Below are 19,366 nucleotides of genomic sequence, written 5' to 3'. Positions count from 1 at the left end.
ATAGTTAAGCAGACTAACCATGCAGTCAGCCTAGTGAATTTTCCAAATTATAAAAGGGCATTGTTCTTAGCGTTCATAGAACCAGAACATCAACTGAAAGACTAACCTCCAGGTTCTAGCATAGTTTTTTTTCTACTTCACTTTAGCTGTTCCTTCAGAAAATAGAATGTGCTTTAGTCTAATTTCCAGTTTGCCATTAGGCAGAGAGCTAAACTGTCATTTCCACTTCAGAATCTTAGATGATCATGTACATTTTTAAATGTCTCATTTACGTGGAAGGCAGAGCAGGAGAGTAGGAGACATAATCCATCTTTCCAAATGCCCGCAGTGGCCACAGCTGACCCGGAACTCTAGTCCAGGTCTCCAGCTTCGGTAGAAAAGGCCAGGCACTTAGCCATCGCCTGCTGCTCAAGAAGCCTTAGAAGGAAGCAGAACAGCCAGGGCTCAAACCAGCACTCCAGTACAGAGTAGTGGGTTGATACACTGTGGCACAACACCCTCCATAAAAATTTTTCATTGTCTAATTTGTCCTTTCTTGACTAGCTAAAGCTAGTATCCTGCTGTATTATTCAGTCTGTCTGTTTTTTGCACCCATGTGAAAGCACATTGCCCTGTACTGAGACCTCTGGATCAACCCTATACTTGAATCAGCTTTTAACCTGAAATCAATGGGAAGTAATAAAACCAGGTTCCTGTTCTATACTTAAAAATATAATCTCATCCTTAAAAATTCTGGTTTAGATATGAATGCTTGGAATTTTTTTTCCCCTTTAGATATGGGCCATCTCCAGGTAAATTATGGTGACAACAACAGGCCGGACTCGACACAAGATTCCTCACTGGACTCCATTGCCTCCGTTGTGGTTCCCATAATAATCTGCCTGTCGATCCTGATCGCGTTTCTTTTCATCAATCAGAAGAAACAGTGGATACCACTGCTGTGCTGGTATCGAACACCAACTAAGGTACCACCCAGAGAAAAGTTGTAACTGAGAAATACTACATTATTGCATTTCCTTAAAATTGCTTGATATCTGTTACATTGCCTATTGAAACCTTGACTTTACTGTCCATGGCCTTGTGAAGTCTAATACGTGCCCAGGGCTGGAGTGATAGTTATTCATCACCCACTGATTAATGAATCCTTCACTGTCATCGGTCAATTTCCTGGTTGTACTTCTTTACAGGAGTACATCTCTGATCAAGAAAAGTTGATCGCTTGGCATTCCTCACTGTAAAGTAGAAGTAGGAAAGAAGTCACAAAGGGACACAGCCAGGCAACAATGAGGTGCAGGGGTGCCCAAGGCGAGCACAGAAAGGTGGGAACAGTGCAGAGGTGGTTAAGACGAGACAGAGGGAGGCTCCACAGTGAGAGGGGAAGATTAGAGATTGTTCTCAATACAGATCTCTAAAGACCCTTGATTCTATTTTAATGATTCTGGGTTTTTTTTTTTTTTAAGATTTATGTATTTTATTACAAAGTCAGATATACAGAGAGGAGGAAAGACAGAGAGGAAGATCTTCCGTCCGATGATTCACTCTCCAAGTGACCACAACGGCTGGTGCTGCACCAATCCGAAGCCGGGAACCAGGAACCTCCTCCAGGTCTCCCACATGGGTGCAGGATCCCAAAGCTTTGGGCCGTCCTCGGCTGCTTTCCCAGGCCACAAGCAGGGAGCTGGATGGGAAGTGGAGCTGCCAGGATTAGAACCGGCGCCCATATGGGATTCGGGTGCCTTCAAGGTGAGGACTCCAGCCGCTAGGCTACGCTGCCAGGCCCTTAATGATTCTGTTTTAACAAGAGCAAACTAAATTAAAGGAATATAAATCATAATTCCTCCAACTCCACCTTTTTCATTTAACATTATCTTAAGAACTGAAGACAGCCTGAATAATTAGTCTAATTTATCATCTAGTGAATCAGCCATTCCCCAGATAGTTACTGTGCTTCTGGTTTTCTTTAGACATCTATGCACAAGCTGTGTGCCAGGCCCAGGCTGGACAGGAAACAGTTCTGCACTTTAACGACTGCCACAGAGGTCACCCATCGGGTGCAAGAGGTGTGCAGGTTCTAGCAGAAAGTAGACCAGCCTTAACGCTATCGGACAGCCTAAGTGACTGGCTTTACAGTCAGGCCACGTGGTAATCTCCATGCATCTTCCTATCCTCTTATAAACCCAAGTCCGCACACCAAAGTGTTGGAAATACTTGTCTTCCTTCACCTGCAGTGGGGCAGTTAAAGGCACGTGGTCAGATGCCTCTTCATCAAAGTCCTCCTGTGCTTGGAATGAGAGTTAGAGGTAATAGCCCATGGATGAGGGATGGTGACACCTACCTCACTGGAATTACATGCTACATTCCTCTTTGTTGTGGGAGCTGTAAAGCAACTCATTCTTTGTGTTTCCTCCTCTCGCTCACCAGCCTTCATCCTTAAACAACCAGCTGGTATCTGTGGACTGCAAGAAGGGAACCAGAGTCCAAGCGGAGAGTTCCCAGAGAATGCTAAGAATTGCTGAACCCGATGCAAGATTTAGTGGCTTCTACAGCATGCAAAAACAGAACCACCTACAGGCGGACAATTTCTACCAGACAGTGTGAAGGAAGGCAACGTGGGTCGGGTTTTAAGACACAGAAAGCGGCTAAATCTGCTCTTACAAGTAAACTAGAGTTTGTGCACTTGCTTAGTGGATTGTATTGGATTGTGACTTGCTGTACAGCGCTAAGAACTCACTGGGATGGGCTTTGTCTACAGCAGTGTGCAGAACAAGCATTCCCACCTTTCCTCGAGATAACTGACCAAGTGTTTTCTTAGAACCAAAGTTTTTAAAGTTACTAAGGTATACTTGCTTGTAATATAGCTGTAGAGATATTTGGGGGTGGGGACAGTGAGTTTGGTTGGGGGCAAAGGGTGGGAGGGTGATGTGGGGAGACATCCAGTCAGATGGAAGCTCAGTGGCCCCGAGGAGGTTTCTGCCTGTTTCTCTGGAGACTGCACTGGGTTGCCGCCAAGCTCGGGCCTGAAGGAGCAGGAAACAAGCCTTGCATTCCAGCTGCCATAGCCACCTTAGAACCAGCGGGCGAGCACCTCAGAACTCGTGATAGCCATCCCAGGTCAAAGCCACAAGTTTCTTTTCTATACAGTCACAACCGCAGTAGGCAGTGAGGAGGCAAGGGGAACGCAGTAGCAACATTTCTCCAAAGCGGGTTATTAAGGATCTATACAGTTAATACTTTTTTTTGCTGCTTTTCATTTCCTTCCAAGCTGATCAGCCAGTTCCTAGTCGAGTCAGCACGTGAACGTGACGTCAGTCATTTCTGGATGTGAGCGCTGGAGCTTCTTACCCCGCAGGGCAGGAAGACAGAGGGGAGGACAGCAGGCAATTCCAGGGGCTATACTTCCTTGTTTGTTGTTGCTTTGTTCTGTTCTGTTGTTGGTTGTTCATAGTTTTTGTTGAAGCTCTAGCTTAAAGAAGAAACTTTAAAAAAAAAAGACTGGGGATTTTTTTTTCTTTATTATATACTGATTTACAAAATAGAAACTACTTCATTTAAATTGTGTATTATTCAAGCACCTTTGTTGAAGCTCAAGAAAAAAAAATTATGCCTCTTTAGCAATTATAGGAATATTTATGTAACTATGCTTCAAAAACAAAAGTATTTGTGTGCGTGTGTATATAATATATATGCATATATATTTATACACATACAATTTATGTTTTCCTGTTGAATGTATTTTTACGAGATTTTAACCAGAACAAAGGCAGATAAATAGGCATTCCATTTCAGTGCTTTTCATCACTTACAAAATTGTAGAGTAACACAAAAATCTCATTCTACCTGCAATTTAATTGGGAAAAAAAAATGTATGCTTGTGTAAGAGTGAGTGTGTGTGTGTTATACACACCTTGAGCAGCCAGCATCCCAGCGGCTATGGAGAGAGCATTCCTTTTGAAAACCATCTGCATTTGGATTTGCTGCTGCTTGGTTTTCAGTTGGCTTACCAGCCAGACATGGAAGGCCGTTCTTGTCTGCATCACTAATCAGCTCCTGGATTTTTTTTCTTTTCAAACAACTGTTTGAAACAACTACTGGAATATTGTCCACAATAAGCTGGAAGTTTGTTGTAGTTTGCCTCGATTATAACTGACTGTCTACTCTAGTGTTAACTTTTCAAACAGCTCTTAGCACTTTTATATTAATGACCCATTTGTGCATTGATTTTTCTTTTAAAAATGCTTGTTGTGAAAGACACAGATACCCAGTATGCTTAATGTGAAAAGAAAATGTGTTCTGTTTTGTAAAGGAACTTTCAAGTATTGTTGTAAATACTTGGACAGAGGTTGCTGAACTTTTAAAAAAATTAATTTATTATTATAATGACCTAATTTATTAATCTGAAGAGTAACCATTTTTTTCTGTCTTAGAATATCAAAAAGAAAAAAAGAAAAGGTGTTCTAGCTGTTTGCATCAAAGAAAAAAGAAAGGTTTATTATCAAGGGGCAATATTTTTATCTATTTCCAAAATAAATTTGTTAGTGATATGTTACCAAAATAGATTTACATCAGCCTGATTAGTATAAAATTTTGTTAACAATTAATCCATTCCTAGCATAAAAAAAAATCTTTATCCAAAAAAATTGTAAATGCTTGCTTTTTTTTTCAATCATGGCCATATTATGAAAACACTAACAGGATATAGGACAAGGTGTAAATTTTTTTGTTTTAAAGATATGATTTATCCTGAGTGCTGTTATCTGTTACTTTTACTTTGGTTCCTGTTGTGCTCTTGTAAAAGAAAAACAAATATAATTTCCTGAAAAATAAAATAGATCTATGGCACTTGGAGTGCACCGGAGTTGCCCGCCTGCTTTCTGTTTTCTTTCGAATACAAAGCTGCATGGGAGTTCCTTACGCTGTGCCTCCTGGCAGCGAGCAGACCCTGCATATCGAGTCACACACTTCAACTCTCAGAAACGTTCCCTTCTATCCTGGACCGAAAAGACCAGTGGCCCTTCTGAGGCGGTCAGCCCCAGTGGGCCTCCGGGTCCTAAGCAGCCAGTTTGCTGCTCGGGCAGCAGGCCCTTCCCAGGAATCCTGGCTGCAGAGGTGCCTCCCCAACCCCCTAGAGTACGCAGCACAGTGGTGGCATTCTTTGGGAGACAGAAAACCTTCCTGGCAGTCACAAGTTAGAAACACACACATCAACAATAGCAAGACTATGACTCACTCACGGAAGGGCTGCACGGAGGGAGCCCTGCAGGTCACTGCCACAGCGCTTAGACCAGGATGCTTCTGACTTAGCTGTGTAAAGGAATGCTCAGTTAGCAGGGAGAAAACAGGTGAACGTCCACCCGAGAAAGAGCTATACACAGCCAAGTCTACAGAAAGCTTATCTCCTGAGTGAGGTTTGTCTTGCCTTAATGTATACTCTTTAATACTACATTTCTATAGTGCAAGGTCCAATTTTTTCCAATCATTACCCTGCAAGTATCCATCAATTTTTTTTTTGCTTTTTCCTCTAAAAGTTCCACTTCTTCACTAAATCGTAAGACATCAATGAAATCACCCAACCACCTCAAGTTCACCTACCACCAGGTAAAGCCTGAAACACCAAGCTGCCGTAACTTTAAACCAAGCTAGGGCTCGGCGGCGTAGCCTAGCGGCTAAAGTCCTCACCTTGAACGCCCCGGGATCCCGTATGGGCGCCGGTTCTAATCTAGGCAGCTCCACTTCCCATCCAGCTCCCTGCTTGTGGCCTGGGAAAGCAGTCAAGGACGGCCCAAAGCTTTGGGACCCTGCACCCACATGGGAGACCTGGAGGAGGTTCCTGGTTCCTGGTCCACCGGCTGTTGCGCTCACTTGGGGAGTGAATCATCGGATGGAAGATCTTCCTCTCTCTCCTCCTCTCTGTATATCTGACTTTCCAATAAAAATAAATAAATCTTAAAAAGGAAAAAAAACCGAGCTAGTACCTACACAATTCCCTGGGGGATGGGGGAGAGTGAGGAGGGCAGGTGAGTCTGTGTCCCATGCAAGTTTCAAAACCACTCCATGCAAGCAACACAGCAGTTCCTGCCAACACTCACGTGCTCCTAAGGGAGGCAGCTGCCAAAACAGTTGAGCACGTCTCAAAGGCCCGGAAGAAAACGAAGACTTGGTCATTCCACGGCAGCTCAGCACCATCCAGAGAGGTCGTGGTCTCTCCTCTGTAGCAGCAGGGGGATGACCCAGGCTGACAGAAGCTCAGCTTGGGGATGGACTCTGCGTGGAACTAAGCGTACGCGTTTTGCACTGCAAGGAGGGAGAACGAACAGCAAAAGCTCAAAAGAAAAAAAAAAACACAAACTCTGAAGTCCGCATGACTTTTCCTTGTACATTTATTAAATGCCACCAATTTGGCAAAAGTGTTCATGACTAGTGTTGTGTCCATGAGCAGCTGCTTCTGGAACCAGTCCTTGAAGAAAGTACACGGGCGTGAATGGAACAGAACACAGGCCTGAGAGTGGGCAGTGCTGCAGCGTGTGGTTTCTTAGGTACCTGAAAGGATACCAACCCCCTCAGAGTATGTGTTGTTGCACATACACACAGCTGCACAGGAATGGCAATGCATCAGTTAAAAAAAGTGAGGCAGAAAGCCGCACAGTGTCCCAACAGTATCATCGGTCACCCTTAAACCCAAGTCACGCATATTCTGGTGCAGCTTCAGGAACCACGTGCAACACATTTCAGCCTTTCGAGACAATACTGATAGGTAATACTTGCGATTCTCACACAAAAATCGGTGCTGGTTCTCGTCTTTGCTAAATAGCTGCAGTGTGCAATTCTCAATGCTTACATCCAGCTAGTCAGTGCAGCTGCAGCAGAGAAAGCCGTACAAGTCCAAATGGGCACTCGATCGGCTCATGAAAAATGCAACTGCACTGCCCAGCTAGCATCTCCCCCTTACTCTAGAGAACAGCTCATAATCACTAGCAGATTTCACAAAAGCCATCTCTAGATTTCCCAGTAGTGCCATCATCCGCTCTGTTCTAGAACATAAAGAGTTAGTGAAGTCATGATCTGTTAATACTGGATCGTGGTCCCCACGTGTGCTGGGTCTCCGACAGCAGGAAGGTTGCGGAAGGCGGCTTTCACAATGATGAGAATAATGCTATGCCAAGCCCAGGCCGGAGTCCACAGAAGACCACACTGCTCCGGAAGTAATGCTGTTCTAGGTGGGACACAGAACTATTGGGAGGAAACAGAATTTTAGAAATGTAGCTTTTTAAGGGCATTTTGCAAAATGTACATTTTATATACATCTCATGCGTATGTAAACATACCACTGAGTAATGAGAACTATGTATTAATCAAAGAACCCATAGTAGCCAGTTTGCACAAGATTTTCAGAGGCTACCCTGGACAGCGGGCACCAAACCACGAGGTCTGTGACACAGAAGGCATGTTCCTGGGGGAAGCCAAAGGAGGCCCCACAAGCCCGTTCCCATTCCTGTCCCTTTCTAGGGTCAGCAAGGGGCAGCCCCGTCCACTGTGGGTTTTGGGTGTTACTGCTGGAGGCAGACAGGGCTGTGGGCAGGCTTTCGCGGGCAAGCCTGGTCCTCGTCCTGCTCATCCTGCTTGGGCCAAACAAGGCCACTCACTACCTTCTTTCACTTCTGGCCTGTGCTTTAAAGCAAAGATGGTGTGTTTAGGAAGGGACCTGACAACAAGGACACAGCCAGCCAGAGGAGCGGAAGGCATGCGCACCTCCTGAGCAACATCGCCCACTTTCCAGGCAGTATTCACACTGTCATCATTTCCAGAACTGCCCCTCCATCATGCCAAATCCCTAGGTGGCTGCTCCCTCCTTCACCCATCCTAATGCTCTGTCCTCTATTTCCTACCATCCCCAAGAGGACAGCATCCTCCACTCTCAAACTTCCCAGGGCCAAGGGGACAACACCAGGTACCTAACAAGGAATGGTGGCATCTCACCCGTTTTCCTCTACAGCCTTCCCCAGTGTTTATCAGCCCAGGATTTGAATAAAGGTTACACTTCATGTAGCCGTTAACCCTGGGAGCCTGAAGTCAGTGAGGTGTGTCTCCTTGCCATGCACCGTATCATTCATGTAAAAAGCTGTGCCTTTGCAAGTCAGACTGTCATCTTTTTGTAAGACCGTGCATTTCCTAACCAAAACACCCCGACTCTCGCATGTGCTCCGTCCTGCGACTCACCCTTCAGTATATAATCGGTTAACAAGCTCGGGACTCTGTCACTGTCCTCCTTCATGGCCCGAAGAACTGCAAAATAAAGGAGCAAAGGAAAACAGCAGCAATTTAGAACTCAAGATAAAAGTAGTAGTTACTTTCAGTCATTGTACCCCTTATCAATTACATAACTGATTCCTAAAACAGATAACGTTCTGTGTCAAGGGATGCAACAGCAAAGGCCTCAGAACTCGTGCTGCTCGGTGAGTCCTTATGAGGTAAGACTAATCCACCCACCTGAGAACAGTTACCCAATATAAAATGTCCAGACACAGGAGGAGACATCAGGTGATTTACACAGCACTTGGGTGTATCCATCGTCAACGCTGGCAAATGAGTCCCCGTTAAAGTGCAACCTGATGGCGCTACAAACGCTTGGTGTGTAGATCTCACAAGCTGGCAAAGCCCTCAGTGAATTGTGACCTACGCCCTCCAAGGAATGGGCTTCTAGAGAGAAAAACCAAACTGAAGGACGGACCTTGTGAAACAGCCCTGCACGGGCCAAGCAACCTGCTCCTCGTCCAGAAGGGAACCTGACAATTCCACCGCCTACAAAGGCCAAAATTCTTGGTGATCAACTCCATACACGAAAATTAACTGCTAGCTCAAACTTCCCATACAAAACAGTGTTTCTCCATAAACCAATGACAAAGCCACATCATGTCCTAGGGTTAGACCCTGGCTTCCACTACTTCCTAACCATGTGACTAAGCTGCTGAACCCCTCTGGGCACAGCACCACAGCTGTAAGAAGAAAACAATTAGCTGGGTCTCGAAGGCTGGTTATGACAATGGGGTTACTAATTCAGATGTAATTAACACTACAACTACCATCCTTGGTACTGTTATAATTATTATAGGATCTCCTAACAAGGAAGACCATACATCCACAAACACTGTCTATTTCCAGAGCTTCCTTATACAGTAGAGGCTCAGCTCTCCCCTAGTGTGTGAATAAGATAACCGCTTTTCTTTTTTCACTTTCAAAGACTATGATTACATCTACAATCTTTACAATACTGTCGCCATCACTGTTATTAAAATTACTGCATATTCATGCACATTCATTCACATACCCTACCCACATCTCTCCCCCGAAGATACCCAAAGGTTTGAAGTGACAACACAGCGTAAGGATATTCTGATACTGGAATTGCAAGGGGTGTGTGTGTGTGTGTGTGTGTGTGTGTGTGTGTGTGTCCATCCTTGACCTTAGAGATTCAGTAATTCGCCTTCTGTTCAATAGTCATACCCTTTCTTTAAAGGGCTACTGTGTTCAGTATTTCTTTTTCCAGCCATATTTGACATTTTTAAAGCTATCTGAAATCACATACCAAAACCAGGATCATGAACTTTTAAGAAAAAACAAAAGTTACTATGGGAAGGAAAAAAAGGATTTGCTTGGGAACTAGGAAATTCAGCTGCATAAATAACCCTGCATACTACATGAGCTTGGGCATTCAAAATGTGAGTCCATCCTGAAAGGAAGAGGGCAGGCTTCCCAGCTAAGCTCCTTGTTCTTTACCTCAGAGTGGCCAGCACTTGATTTTTAAATTCAAGGGTTTTTTTAAGTGTCGTTCATTATTCAAGGAACGGGTGAGATCAGGTGAGCAGGCAAGCAGTGAGGACCCTGGACGCCACCGTCAATCTCCGAAGTCAGTGTTGATATTCATAGCCAGGACCATGTTATGGCACAGCAGGAAAGCCGCCCTCCACCACACCTGAATCCCATAAGAATGCTGCTCTGGGTTCTGGATGCATTCCCTCCAATCCAGTTCCCTTCTAATGGCCTGGGGAAACCAACAGAAAATGACACAAGTGTTTGGACCCCTGCCAATGCTCTTGGGAAACCCGGATGAAACTCCTGGCTCCTGACTTCAGCCTGGCTCAGGCCATCTGGGTAGTGAACCAGTGGATGAAAGATTCTCTCTCCTCTCTCCTTCTGTAGCTCTTTTAAATAATTACCTAAATAAATAATTCCCTGTGATTCCCTTTCATTTGGCTCCCTATCGCCATTATCATACATACTTACAATCAGGAAGAACCTAACCGATCAGCAAGTTCTGCCTCTTCATTTTAAGGGCAAGACAAACAAGGCTGAGTGACTGCGACTTGCTCCCAGTCACACATACAGATCCATTTTTCTGCTGATTATTTAGTGTGACCAAGAGAGGGCAAGTGATTTCTAAGGGTATCTGATGATAACAGGGACAGAGCCCAGATTCTGGGTTTCTCCATGTCTATTTGAAACACAGTATAGTATGTCTCAGATTACTTCAACATGCAAGTCCCCAGGGTGGGAGGGGAGGCTTTGGGCCTTCACTGGCTGTTCGCTGAATGTGTGTTCCTGAGACATCACTAGACACTCGGGTTCCACAGGCATCCACTGCTTCGGCTGCTATAGTCATAAAAAGGCTCTGGGGAGGGGTTCAAGCTGCACCCTCCCTCTTCAGTTACTAACAGCCACGGTTACATTAGACCCATAGAGCTCTTTAACCACTGATGAATGGATATGTATTTATACAAAAGGTACAGAAATTCAAGTTACTTCCCCCCCCCCCCGCCAAAAATTAGCTCATAAATATTAAAATAAGAAAATCAGAGAAATACAAATCAGCACAGCACAGGCATTAGTGTTGCATTTGTTAATCACAGCATTTTGGTTGTACGTTTTTTTTAAGGATTGATTTATTTTGATTGAAAAGTCAGACACACAAAGAGGAGGAGAGACAGACAGGAAGATCCTCCATCCAATGATTCACTCCCCAAGTGGTCACAACAGCCAGAACTGAGTTGATCCAAAGCCAAGAGCTAGGAGCTTCCTCTGGGTACCCCACACAATTGCAGGGTCTCAAGGCTTTGGGCCGTCCTTGCCTGCTTTCCCACGCCACAAACAGGGAGCTGGATGGGAAGTGGAGCTACCAGGATTAGAACTGGCGCCCATATGGGATCCTGGCTCATTCAAGGCAAGGACTTTAGCCACTAGGCTACCACACCAGACCCTTTGGTTGCACTCTTGTAAGAGATGATGGCATCCATAATTTCTTCTCCTAAATTGACAAAATAAAAGCAAAATAATCCAAACCAAGCATTTAATGAAACAGTGTAATTTTGTCTTTGCTCACTTTTTGTTAATATTTGAAGATCTTCAACAGAGGGTGGTCCATTTTTTTTCTCATAAGGAATGACCGTAGTCAAATACTGCCAAGGTAAAAAACAAAAAGAATGTGTCATATAGATGCAGTGCATTGTCTGCAAACAACCGATACACTTCTAGAATTCCATTCTAGAAAACACGACTACTTTAGCAACGAAAACACATATGTAAGAATAAGGGCACATATTATTTCAGAGTTCACTTTCTCCCATCTGCCTCACATGAGTTCAGCAGGAGTATAAATAATCCCCTTTTTTCCCATTTTAGTTATTGGAAATCTCAAAAACTAGTTCCAAGGAAGATACACTCAATTTGTTCATTTTTAGAGCAAACGCTCATCTCACATTCTCGTTACGTATTTTTCAAAAAGCAGTTAAACTAAAAACATAGGTTCTCCTGTTTTAATAAAAAATGAATTTCCAACATCAAGACAAATTGTGTTTCGGGCCATTTTTATTCTAGTCAAACGAAACAGTCAATGGGAAAAATACAAGAAGTTTAAGAAGCACGCACCGGCTTCTCCAAGCAACGGAGGCACACCCAAAGAGTTTAAGAAGCTTATTGTTATTATTTTACATTAGAGTAAATAGTTACAATTCTTTTTTAGGTATTGAAGGAGATGAGAAAAAGTAGAGAATGGTGTTAGGGGAAATTCACAGTGCAAATGAACACAAGTATCACAATTATGTTCTATATTCCAAAGGGAGAATAATCCAAAAAGACTGACCAAATTCTCTTATTTGGGTGCCTCCAGCACCACCCCCCAAAAAAACAGTACAGTGCGCTTTGCACCTGCTCATACAGAAAGTCACCACTATGTGCCTGGAATCTCCTCTTCTCCAGCCACCGTGTAGCCCCAAGCCCTAGACCTCAGCTCTGTCTCTAACACTTCCACTGGGATCTTATCCCACTCTTAAAGAATAGCATAAGAGAAAGCTGCTCAGCAACTGGACCACCAGCTCCAGAAAAGTCTTAAGGAGCGATTGCTTCATCTTTAAGAGACCTGCTGCAGCAACACGTTTTCCACATACACAGTGCCAAGGTGAGACTCAACTGTGCAGCCCAAATGTGCTGCCCATCCACACAGGGCTTCGCTGGCTGCACACATGGCGAGCGAGCTGAGGAAGCCCTGGGATGCCCTGCACGGCCCCACTCTCCCGTGCCATCCCTTCAGAGAGCCCCTTTAAGAGTTGCCAATGGCAGAATGAACCTGCCCTCTCTGACATCATTTCCCTTCCTAGGTGACAGGCAGGCATCACCTATACAGGCATTGCCAACACTCAGTAATGGACCCAGGCATTGTTGGGATAACCTGCCTGCGAGTCACACATGCTGTACTTTTTAGGAGCTTCACCTTAGAGCTAACTAAGAGATCTCCTTTTGAAAGTGAAAATATCCAATGGTGAAAGGAAATTTTCAGCATACTTTTTAACGGAGTTGTGTTTCCCACTGTGTGATATTCCTTAAGCTAATTATAAAAAATGCAAATAAAAAATCTAACTTCGTTATACAATCACAAATACACGATTTAAACATAACCAATGTCTCATGCATGCTTCCTTTGGCCAACAACTGCACTGGCTGGCCACAGGATAAACTTTAAAAACACAGGAATTTCATGTAAAGGAGATTAAGCTATATTCTGTATTTTTTTTAACTCTTAGAACTCAACTTTCAACGATACGAACATCGTGTTTGCTTTCGTCAAAAATGCAATCCTGTTTCACAGACCTTCAGGATTAGAGTAGCAAATTCTAGTTCATTATATTCAATCAGATTTTCTACCCGCACGATCCAGGATGTCAAAATGTTAGTATCTGTTCATTTCAAGGTAAGAGAAATGCAGAGCTCTAAAGCGCGTCTTAACATTTAATCTACTGCCCAACTGGGAGAACACGTCCCCTCCCAGGACAAACTCTGTTCTCACAATGCACTGCGCATGCACTGAACACTGCATTTCTCTCTTGTCAGCAGTGACTTTAGTAAATTAGTGAAACTGCCAGCTTCTAGGGGTCTTCACTTACACACACAATGAAAAAAGCAGGAAAGTAAGAATAACGGAGCACCTGGTTCTCTCCACCCGGATTTCCAAAGGTGTGGCGGAGGCCGTTCTGAATGACACTCGAGATGCCCTCCATGCTGAAGCGCTAAAGGCAGCAACATGCGCCCCCCGGAAGAAAAGGACAGAGAGAAGTTCAGAGACTTTAGTAAGAACATTCTGCGATGACGCGTGTGCCCGAGAGGCAAGCAATTAGAAAAATGCCACCATTTGCTCAAATCAAGCAGACAAAACCGGCTGTCTTCAAAATGCTGTGGCTTTCATTGCTTTGCAAGTTCAAGGTGACAGCAACTCATTCTATGCTACTCTTTTCATGAACATGTCTCCTGATGGAGCTGGTAAGTCTGTCCCGTGCCAACACTGTTGGTTGTATACCGGCTTGCTTCCTGCAAAATTCAACACATCACTTTCAAGATACCTTTTGATACCGTTTACCTAGATGTTCTCAAATATCTGAAAACTTTATCCTGGGCCAGGTGTGACAGCGTAGCAGTTGAAGTCCTCACCTTGAATGCGCCGGGATCCCATATGGTCACCGGTTCTAATCTCAGTGGCCCTGCTTCCCATCCAGCTCCCTGCTTGTGGCCTGGGAAAGCAGTCGAGGACGACCCAAAGCCTTGTGACAATGCACCCATACGGGAGACCCGGAAGAGGCTCCTGGCTCTGGACTGGCTCAGTTCCAGCCACTTGGGGCCACTTGGGGAGTGAACATCGGACGAAGATCTTCCTCTGTCTCTGGATATCTGCCTTTCCCATAAAAATACATAAATCTTTAAAAAAAATAATTCTAACAATATGCATCTTTCAGCCCAAGTTTGTATCACTCCACCATCAGTTTCTGAGAACATGAACCTAACATTTGGCAAATAAAAATGCTGTTAACTTGGAAAGCCACTGGGGCTTCCCACTCACTCTTCCAGAACCTGCCACTGTCTCAGCACAGAAAATGTAAATTGGAAAATGCCATATGCTTTCCAGACAGCAGCATGGATCCCGCTTGCCAGCCAGGTTCCCAAAACTTCTGCCTAGACATTTCCACTCCAATCTGTTTCTAGGAAACAACTTGAACATCTTTCTCCCAGCAACCTCCAAACTTCCTACAATTCGTTGGAAGTTCCTAAAGTGTTCCTAAACCACTTATCTTGATTTGTACCCAGTCTACAATGTCATTAGACAGGCAGAGGCCAGCAGCAGCTTGGAGGGGGCTGCGTCCAGAGTGAGGAGGAGGAGGAGGAGGAGGAGGGAGCCTACAGCAGAACGACTGAGGGGAGAGACTTTGAGAAAGCAAGTAGACTCCTGATTCACCAGCTCCTTCCTTTTCCCAAATGTTAAACAGCTCTGAAAAACCAAAGAATATTTACCAGGCCCCAGGATGTAGAAGGAAGCCAAGGCAATTGTCTCTGCCCTCCAGAAATGTATAATTCTTAGTCCAGTAGTTCTCAAAGTGTGACAGACCCCCTCCCCAGGAGGTCCCGAGAATCTTTTCTTACTACTCAGATGTAACTTATCATTTTCACTCACATCCTTCCCTAACATAAGAGAGATCTTCCCAGTGATGGGCTGAATCAGCAGAAGTGCATCTGAGAATCCAGCCAGAAATGCTGGATTCTTCCATTAAGTTAACGAGATTTTCAAGGTACACAAAATAGCATTTTTACCTTTTTACAAATAGTTAATATGACATGTCAAAGTTAATGGATTCCTGGTATTTTAATATTGCATATATTTGAAAGGCATTGTAAGAGAGAAAAGCAGAGCAAGCAAGCAAGTGGTATGTTCAATCAGCTGGTTCACCTCCCAGATGGCTGCGACAGGTGTGGCCAAAGCCAGGAGCTCCTCCTGAGTCTCCCACATGGGTGCGGGGGCCAAGGACTTGGGCCATCCTCCACTGCTTTCTCACGCACATTAGCAGAGAGCTGGATCAGAAATGGGGCCACCAGAACTTGAACCAGAGCCCATATGCCACCGCATTGCAGGTGGCAACATAACTTATTATATTGCTATCCTCAAAATGAATATTTTAACATTATCACTTTTAACTTTGAATACAATAAATGCTGCTAATATAACCTATAAAAACTCAAGCTCTTCAGGATCCTCAGTAAGTTCTAAGAAGGTAAAGGAGTCCTGATGGAGTTGCTTAGGAGACCAGCATCCAAGCGACAGCAGTTAATGTCTCAGCTGCTTCATTTCAAACCCAGCTTCCTACTAAGGGCCTGGAGACAGTACCAAATGATGGACCAGACACTTGGGCCCTGCAACACATGTGGGAAACCTGGACGAGGCTCCTCGGTCCTGGCTTCGGCCTGCTTCAGTCCTGGGTACTGTGTTGATTCGGGAAGCGAGCCAGATCAAAGACACTTCTGTCTCTGTGTCTCCAGTTTTTTCAAAAACAATAAATATTAAATATATATAGAAATTGCCAGTTTATTCCTTGAGAGAATACATGACAGGCCTCTGTACCAAGTCACAAAACTCAGTGATGTTAGTCTGAGTGTCACATTTTACTGTCTTGAGGAGCCTCAACTACTATGCCCCTCCTGCATCAAGCTGGTCCCTGCCCTGTCTCTCACAGATGGGCACACCGTTTTCCTTTAACAGAATCAGATGTCCAGTCAGGAGGCTTCCCTGACCACGACCACTGACGGGAGAAAAGTTGCACTGAACTAGCATATAACGCCTTCACTTTTTTTGGAAACACAGCATCAAAAAGAAAACAAATGATAGGCTCTGGAGTCCACAGTAAAAATTATTTGAAGTTATTTTCCAAAACACCTTTTTGTTCATACAATCCAAAATGCTTCCCTTAATACCCAAAGAGAAAATTGTTTATTTTCAACTCTATGACTAGGCTCCATTATCTATGGGCTTACTAGAACCATACGTAAATCCACTGTATCTCAAAGGAAAACAATTTAGAATTCAAATAGCTGGAATTAAGGCTCACTTTATATCTGGATAACACATTCATTCCAAAAACACTAGCTTATAGTTTACCAATCAGAAACCTAATTTTCATCACTACCAAAAAAGAAGATACAAATTTTTTCATTCATGAGACAATCCACATTTTAGTTTTCCTTTTTTTAAAGAAAGGTTCATGTATTTTTATTGGAAATGCAGATGTTATAGAGTGAGGAGACAGAGATTCTTCATCTGTAGTGTCACTCCCCAAATGGCCACAGTGGCAGAAGCTGAGCCGATTGGAAGCCAGAGCGCCCTCCCAAGGTCTTCCACATTCTACAGGATCTCAAAGACTTTGAACCATTCTCCACTGCCTTCCCAGGCCATAAGCAGGGAGCTGGATCAGGAAGTGGGGCAGCTGGGACTCGAACCAGCACCCATATGGGATGCTGATGCCACAAATAGAGGATTAGCGTGTGTGCCACTACCCCAGTTCCAGTTTTTCTTATTATTGGGAAGCCAGCATTGCTGTGCCATTTCAACCACTGACAGGCTGACTACTTGTGAAAGCTGGCTTTCCTATAAGCAGAAACTGAGCCTTAATAAAACTAAGTGGACTAGTGCTCAAAGGGCATAGCCCATTAAGTCCCACACGGACCTTGGTTTGAGTCCCAGATCCTCCACTTCTGACCAGCTACCTGCTAAATAGCCTTAGGAAAAACATCAAAAGAAGGCCCAAGTATTGTTTTCCTGCCTCCCATGGGGGAGACCCAGATGAAACGCCTGGCTCTTGGCCTCAGCTTGGCCTGGCCCAGCTATTGCTGTCATCTGGGGCAATGAACAAGCAGATAGAAGATCAACCGATCTCTTTACCTCCTTCTAATCTTTTCAAATAAACAAACAAATCTTGAGGACTCGCAAGATGGCCGACATAGGAGGAAGACTGTGAGAGAGCTCACAGACAGAGAGGGCTAGAACGCGACAAAAGCGTAAGTGGAGCAGCATAGAACTACAGGGAGAAGAACGTGAAGTTCCCTGGACAGTGTGGAGCCAAAAAAATCCACACAACTCGGAAGAGCAACCAGGGAAAAACAAAGCAAAGGACAGGGAAGACGACTTTCCGCTCCTGACCTGCTGAGTCACCTCTGAGTGCAGACGCTGAAAGCCGCCGACGCACCCAAAGACCGACCTGCAGACGCTGTGGCCGTGAGGACCGGCGGTGATTGGGACCCGCTGGCATCTGCTCACCCTGGTCACCAGGACTCGCCAGGACCTGCCCCGCTGCGGACACCAGGACCCTGAATCACCGGGACCCGCCAGCATCTGCCCACCCTGGTCGCCAACCCCCGGGACCTGCACCAGCCGCAGCCTCCAGGCTCCATCGCGACCCGCCCGAGACCAGCAACGGACGCAGCAGTCGGGAGACGCACCGGTGGCCAGGATTCCCACCAGAGGAAGAGGCAGACTGCAAGAACCTGAGGTTTGAGTGAGTTGGGTGGGGACAGTGGTGGGTTGGAGGCTTCGGGAGTTGGCCCCCCAGGGGCACGGACAGAGCCTGAACACAGGGCGAGTGCCTTGAAACTGCCAAAACTGTGTCTGGGAGAAAGGCAAAAGGCACACGGGATACTCCCCTGTGCCTTTGCGGTCTGGCACTCAGCTGGGCGGTGCTATCCCACAGGAACCCAAGCACGCCTCTGGGCTGGGCAGTTCCCTGCTAGCGCCGGGGCGGTAGGTCCCCTGCAAGTGCTGGGGTGGGCGGGCCTGCGCAGGAGGCGTTTCCAGAGAGCACCTGGAACACCCCACGCCCTATAGTCCCTTGCTCCGAGCCCTGTGATCCAGTGCACAGGGGGCGCGCACAGAGAGTGCCTTCACTCCCCCACGCCCTGTGGTAGCATACCTGTAGGGGACGAGCTGAGAGTGCGCTTTGAATCCTCTGGGCCCTGGGAGTGGCGCCCTGAGGTCCAGTGTTCTGGAGACGCACCAAAAGTGCCTTGAAAATTCCCACACCCTGCTACTCCACGCCTGCAGACTCCGATCTCTACAGGATAGTGCTTGGAGACCCCTCAGCACACTGGTGCCTAGGTCTCTCAAAAAAGAAACACTAACACAATGGGAAGAAATACCAGAAAAGGTAATGATCCAGATGAGAGTGCCAACACCCTACCAATAAAGGATGGAAAGCCAATGTCTATTTCGGAGATGCGAGATGAAGACATAGAAGATCTACCAGACAAGGAATTCAAAAAAATAATGTTAAAATATGTCAGAGACAATGAGAAGAATTGGGAGGACTTCAAGGAATTCAAGAACCACATAGCCTCAGAAATACAACAAATGAAAAGTAAAATCCTTGACTTAGAGCACAAAATTGAGAGCCTAACCAACAGAACAAATACAGCAGAAGAGAGGATCTCTGAAACGGAAGACACACAAAACGAACACACCCAGTTCATTAAACAGCTGGAGACAAGTCTGAACAAAGCCAATAAGACCATACAAGAAATGAAAGACAACCTCAGAAAATCAAATATTAGGATTATTGGCCTTCCTGAAGGAGCGGAAAAAGAATCAGGAATGCAAATGGTGCTCGACGAAATTATACAGGAAAACTTTCAAAACACTTGGAACATGAATCCAGCTCAAATCCAGGACGGTCAGAGGACTCCCAGCAGATATGACCCAAAGCGATCTTCACCCAGACATATGGTGCTCAAGTTCCACTCCAACGAAGACAAAGAAAGAATCCTGAGACAAGTACGAAGCAGAGAAAAGATCACATACCGGGGAAAACCAATCAGGATCACGGCTGACTTTTCTGAAGAGACCTTACAAGCAAGAAGAGAATGGACAAAGATCTTCCAAATCCTGAATCAGAACAACTGTCAACCAAGAATATTGTACCCAGCAAAGATCTCATTCGTATTTGAGAACGAAATCAAATACTTCCACAGCAAAGAGAAATTAGAAGAATATGCCAGCACAAAACCAGCTCTACAAAAT

The 19,366-nt window shown here is 45.1% G+C and overlaps 2 protein-coding genes across 6 annotated transcripts in view; one reads left to right on the top strand and one right to left on the bottom strand.

The window, feature by feature from the left end:
- Positions 1 to 3,826, top strand: part of LOC131481018 (cysteine-rich motor neuron 1 protein) — a 186,426-nt gene extending 182,600 nt beyond the window's left edge. For all 4 annotated transcript variants that reach the window (XM_058668078.1, XM_058668081.1, XM_058668080.1 and 1 more), the window contains 2 exons: positions 775 to 965; positions 2,422 to 3,826. In XM_058668078.1, coding sequence (XP_058524061.1) covers positions 775 to 965; positions 2,422 to 2,598 — 368 coding nt within the window. In that variant the 3' untranslated portion in view covers positions 2,599 to 3,826. The remainder of the gene's footprint in view (positions 1 to 774; positions 966 to 2,421) is intronic.
- A 2,798-nt stretch (positions 3,827 to 6,624) lies between these two features.
- Positions 6,625 to 19,366, bottom strand: part of LOC101529527 (fasciculation and elongation protein zeta-2) — a 48,331-nt gene continuing 35,589 nt past the window's right edge. Inside the window, exons 6-9 of one of the 2 annotated variants that reach the window (XM_012926252.2) lie at positions 13,470 to 13,550; positions 11,372 to 11,447; positions 8,215 to 8,280; positions 6,625 to 7,227 (exon numbers count right to left, since the gene is read on the bottom strand). In XM_012926252.2, the coding sequence (XP_012781706.2) occupies positions 7,211 to 7,227; positions 8,215 to 8,280; positions 11,372 to 11,447; positions 13,470 to 13,550 (240 nt within the window). In that variant the 3' untranslated portion in view covers positions 6,625 to 7,210. The remainder of the gene's footprint in view (positions 7,228 to 8,214; positions 8,281 to 11,371; positions 11,448 to 13,469; positions 13,551 to 19,366) is intronic. The other variant, XM_058668092.1, reaches the window with a different exon arrangement.

Source organism: Ochotona princeps, chromosome 8 (genome assembly GCF_030435755.1).
Source record: "Ochotona princeps isolate mOchPri1 chromosome 8, mOchPri1.hap1, whole genome shotgun sequence".
Taxonomy (NCBI): domain Eukaryota; kingdom Metazoa; phylum Chordata; class Mammalia; order Lagomorpha; family Ochotonidae; genus Ochotona; species Ochotona princeps.
Note: the sequence above shows the minus strand (reverse complement) of the source record. Positions and strands in the feature narration are given on the sequence as shown.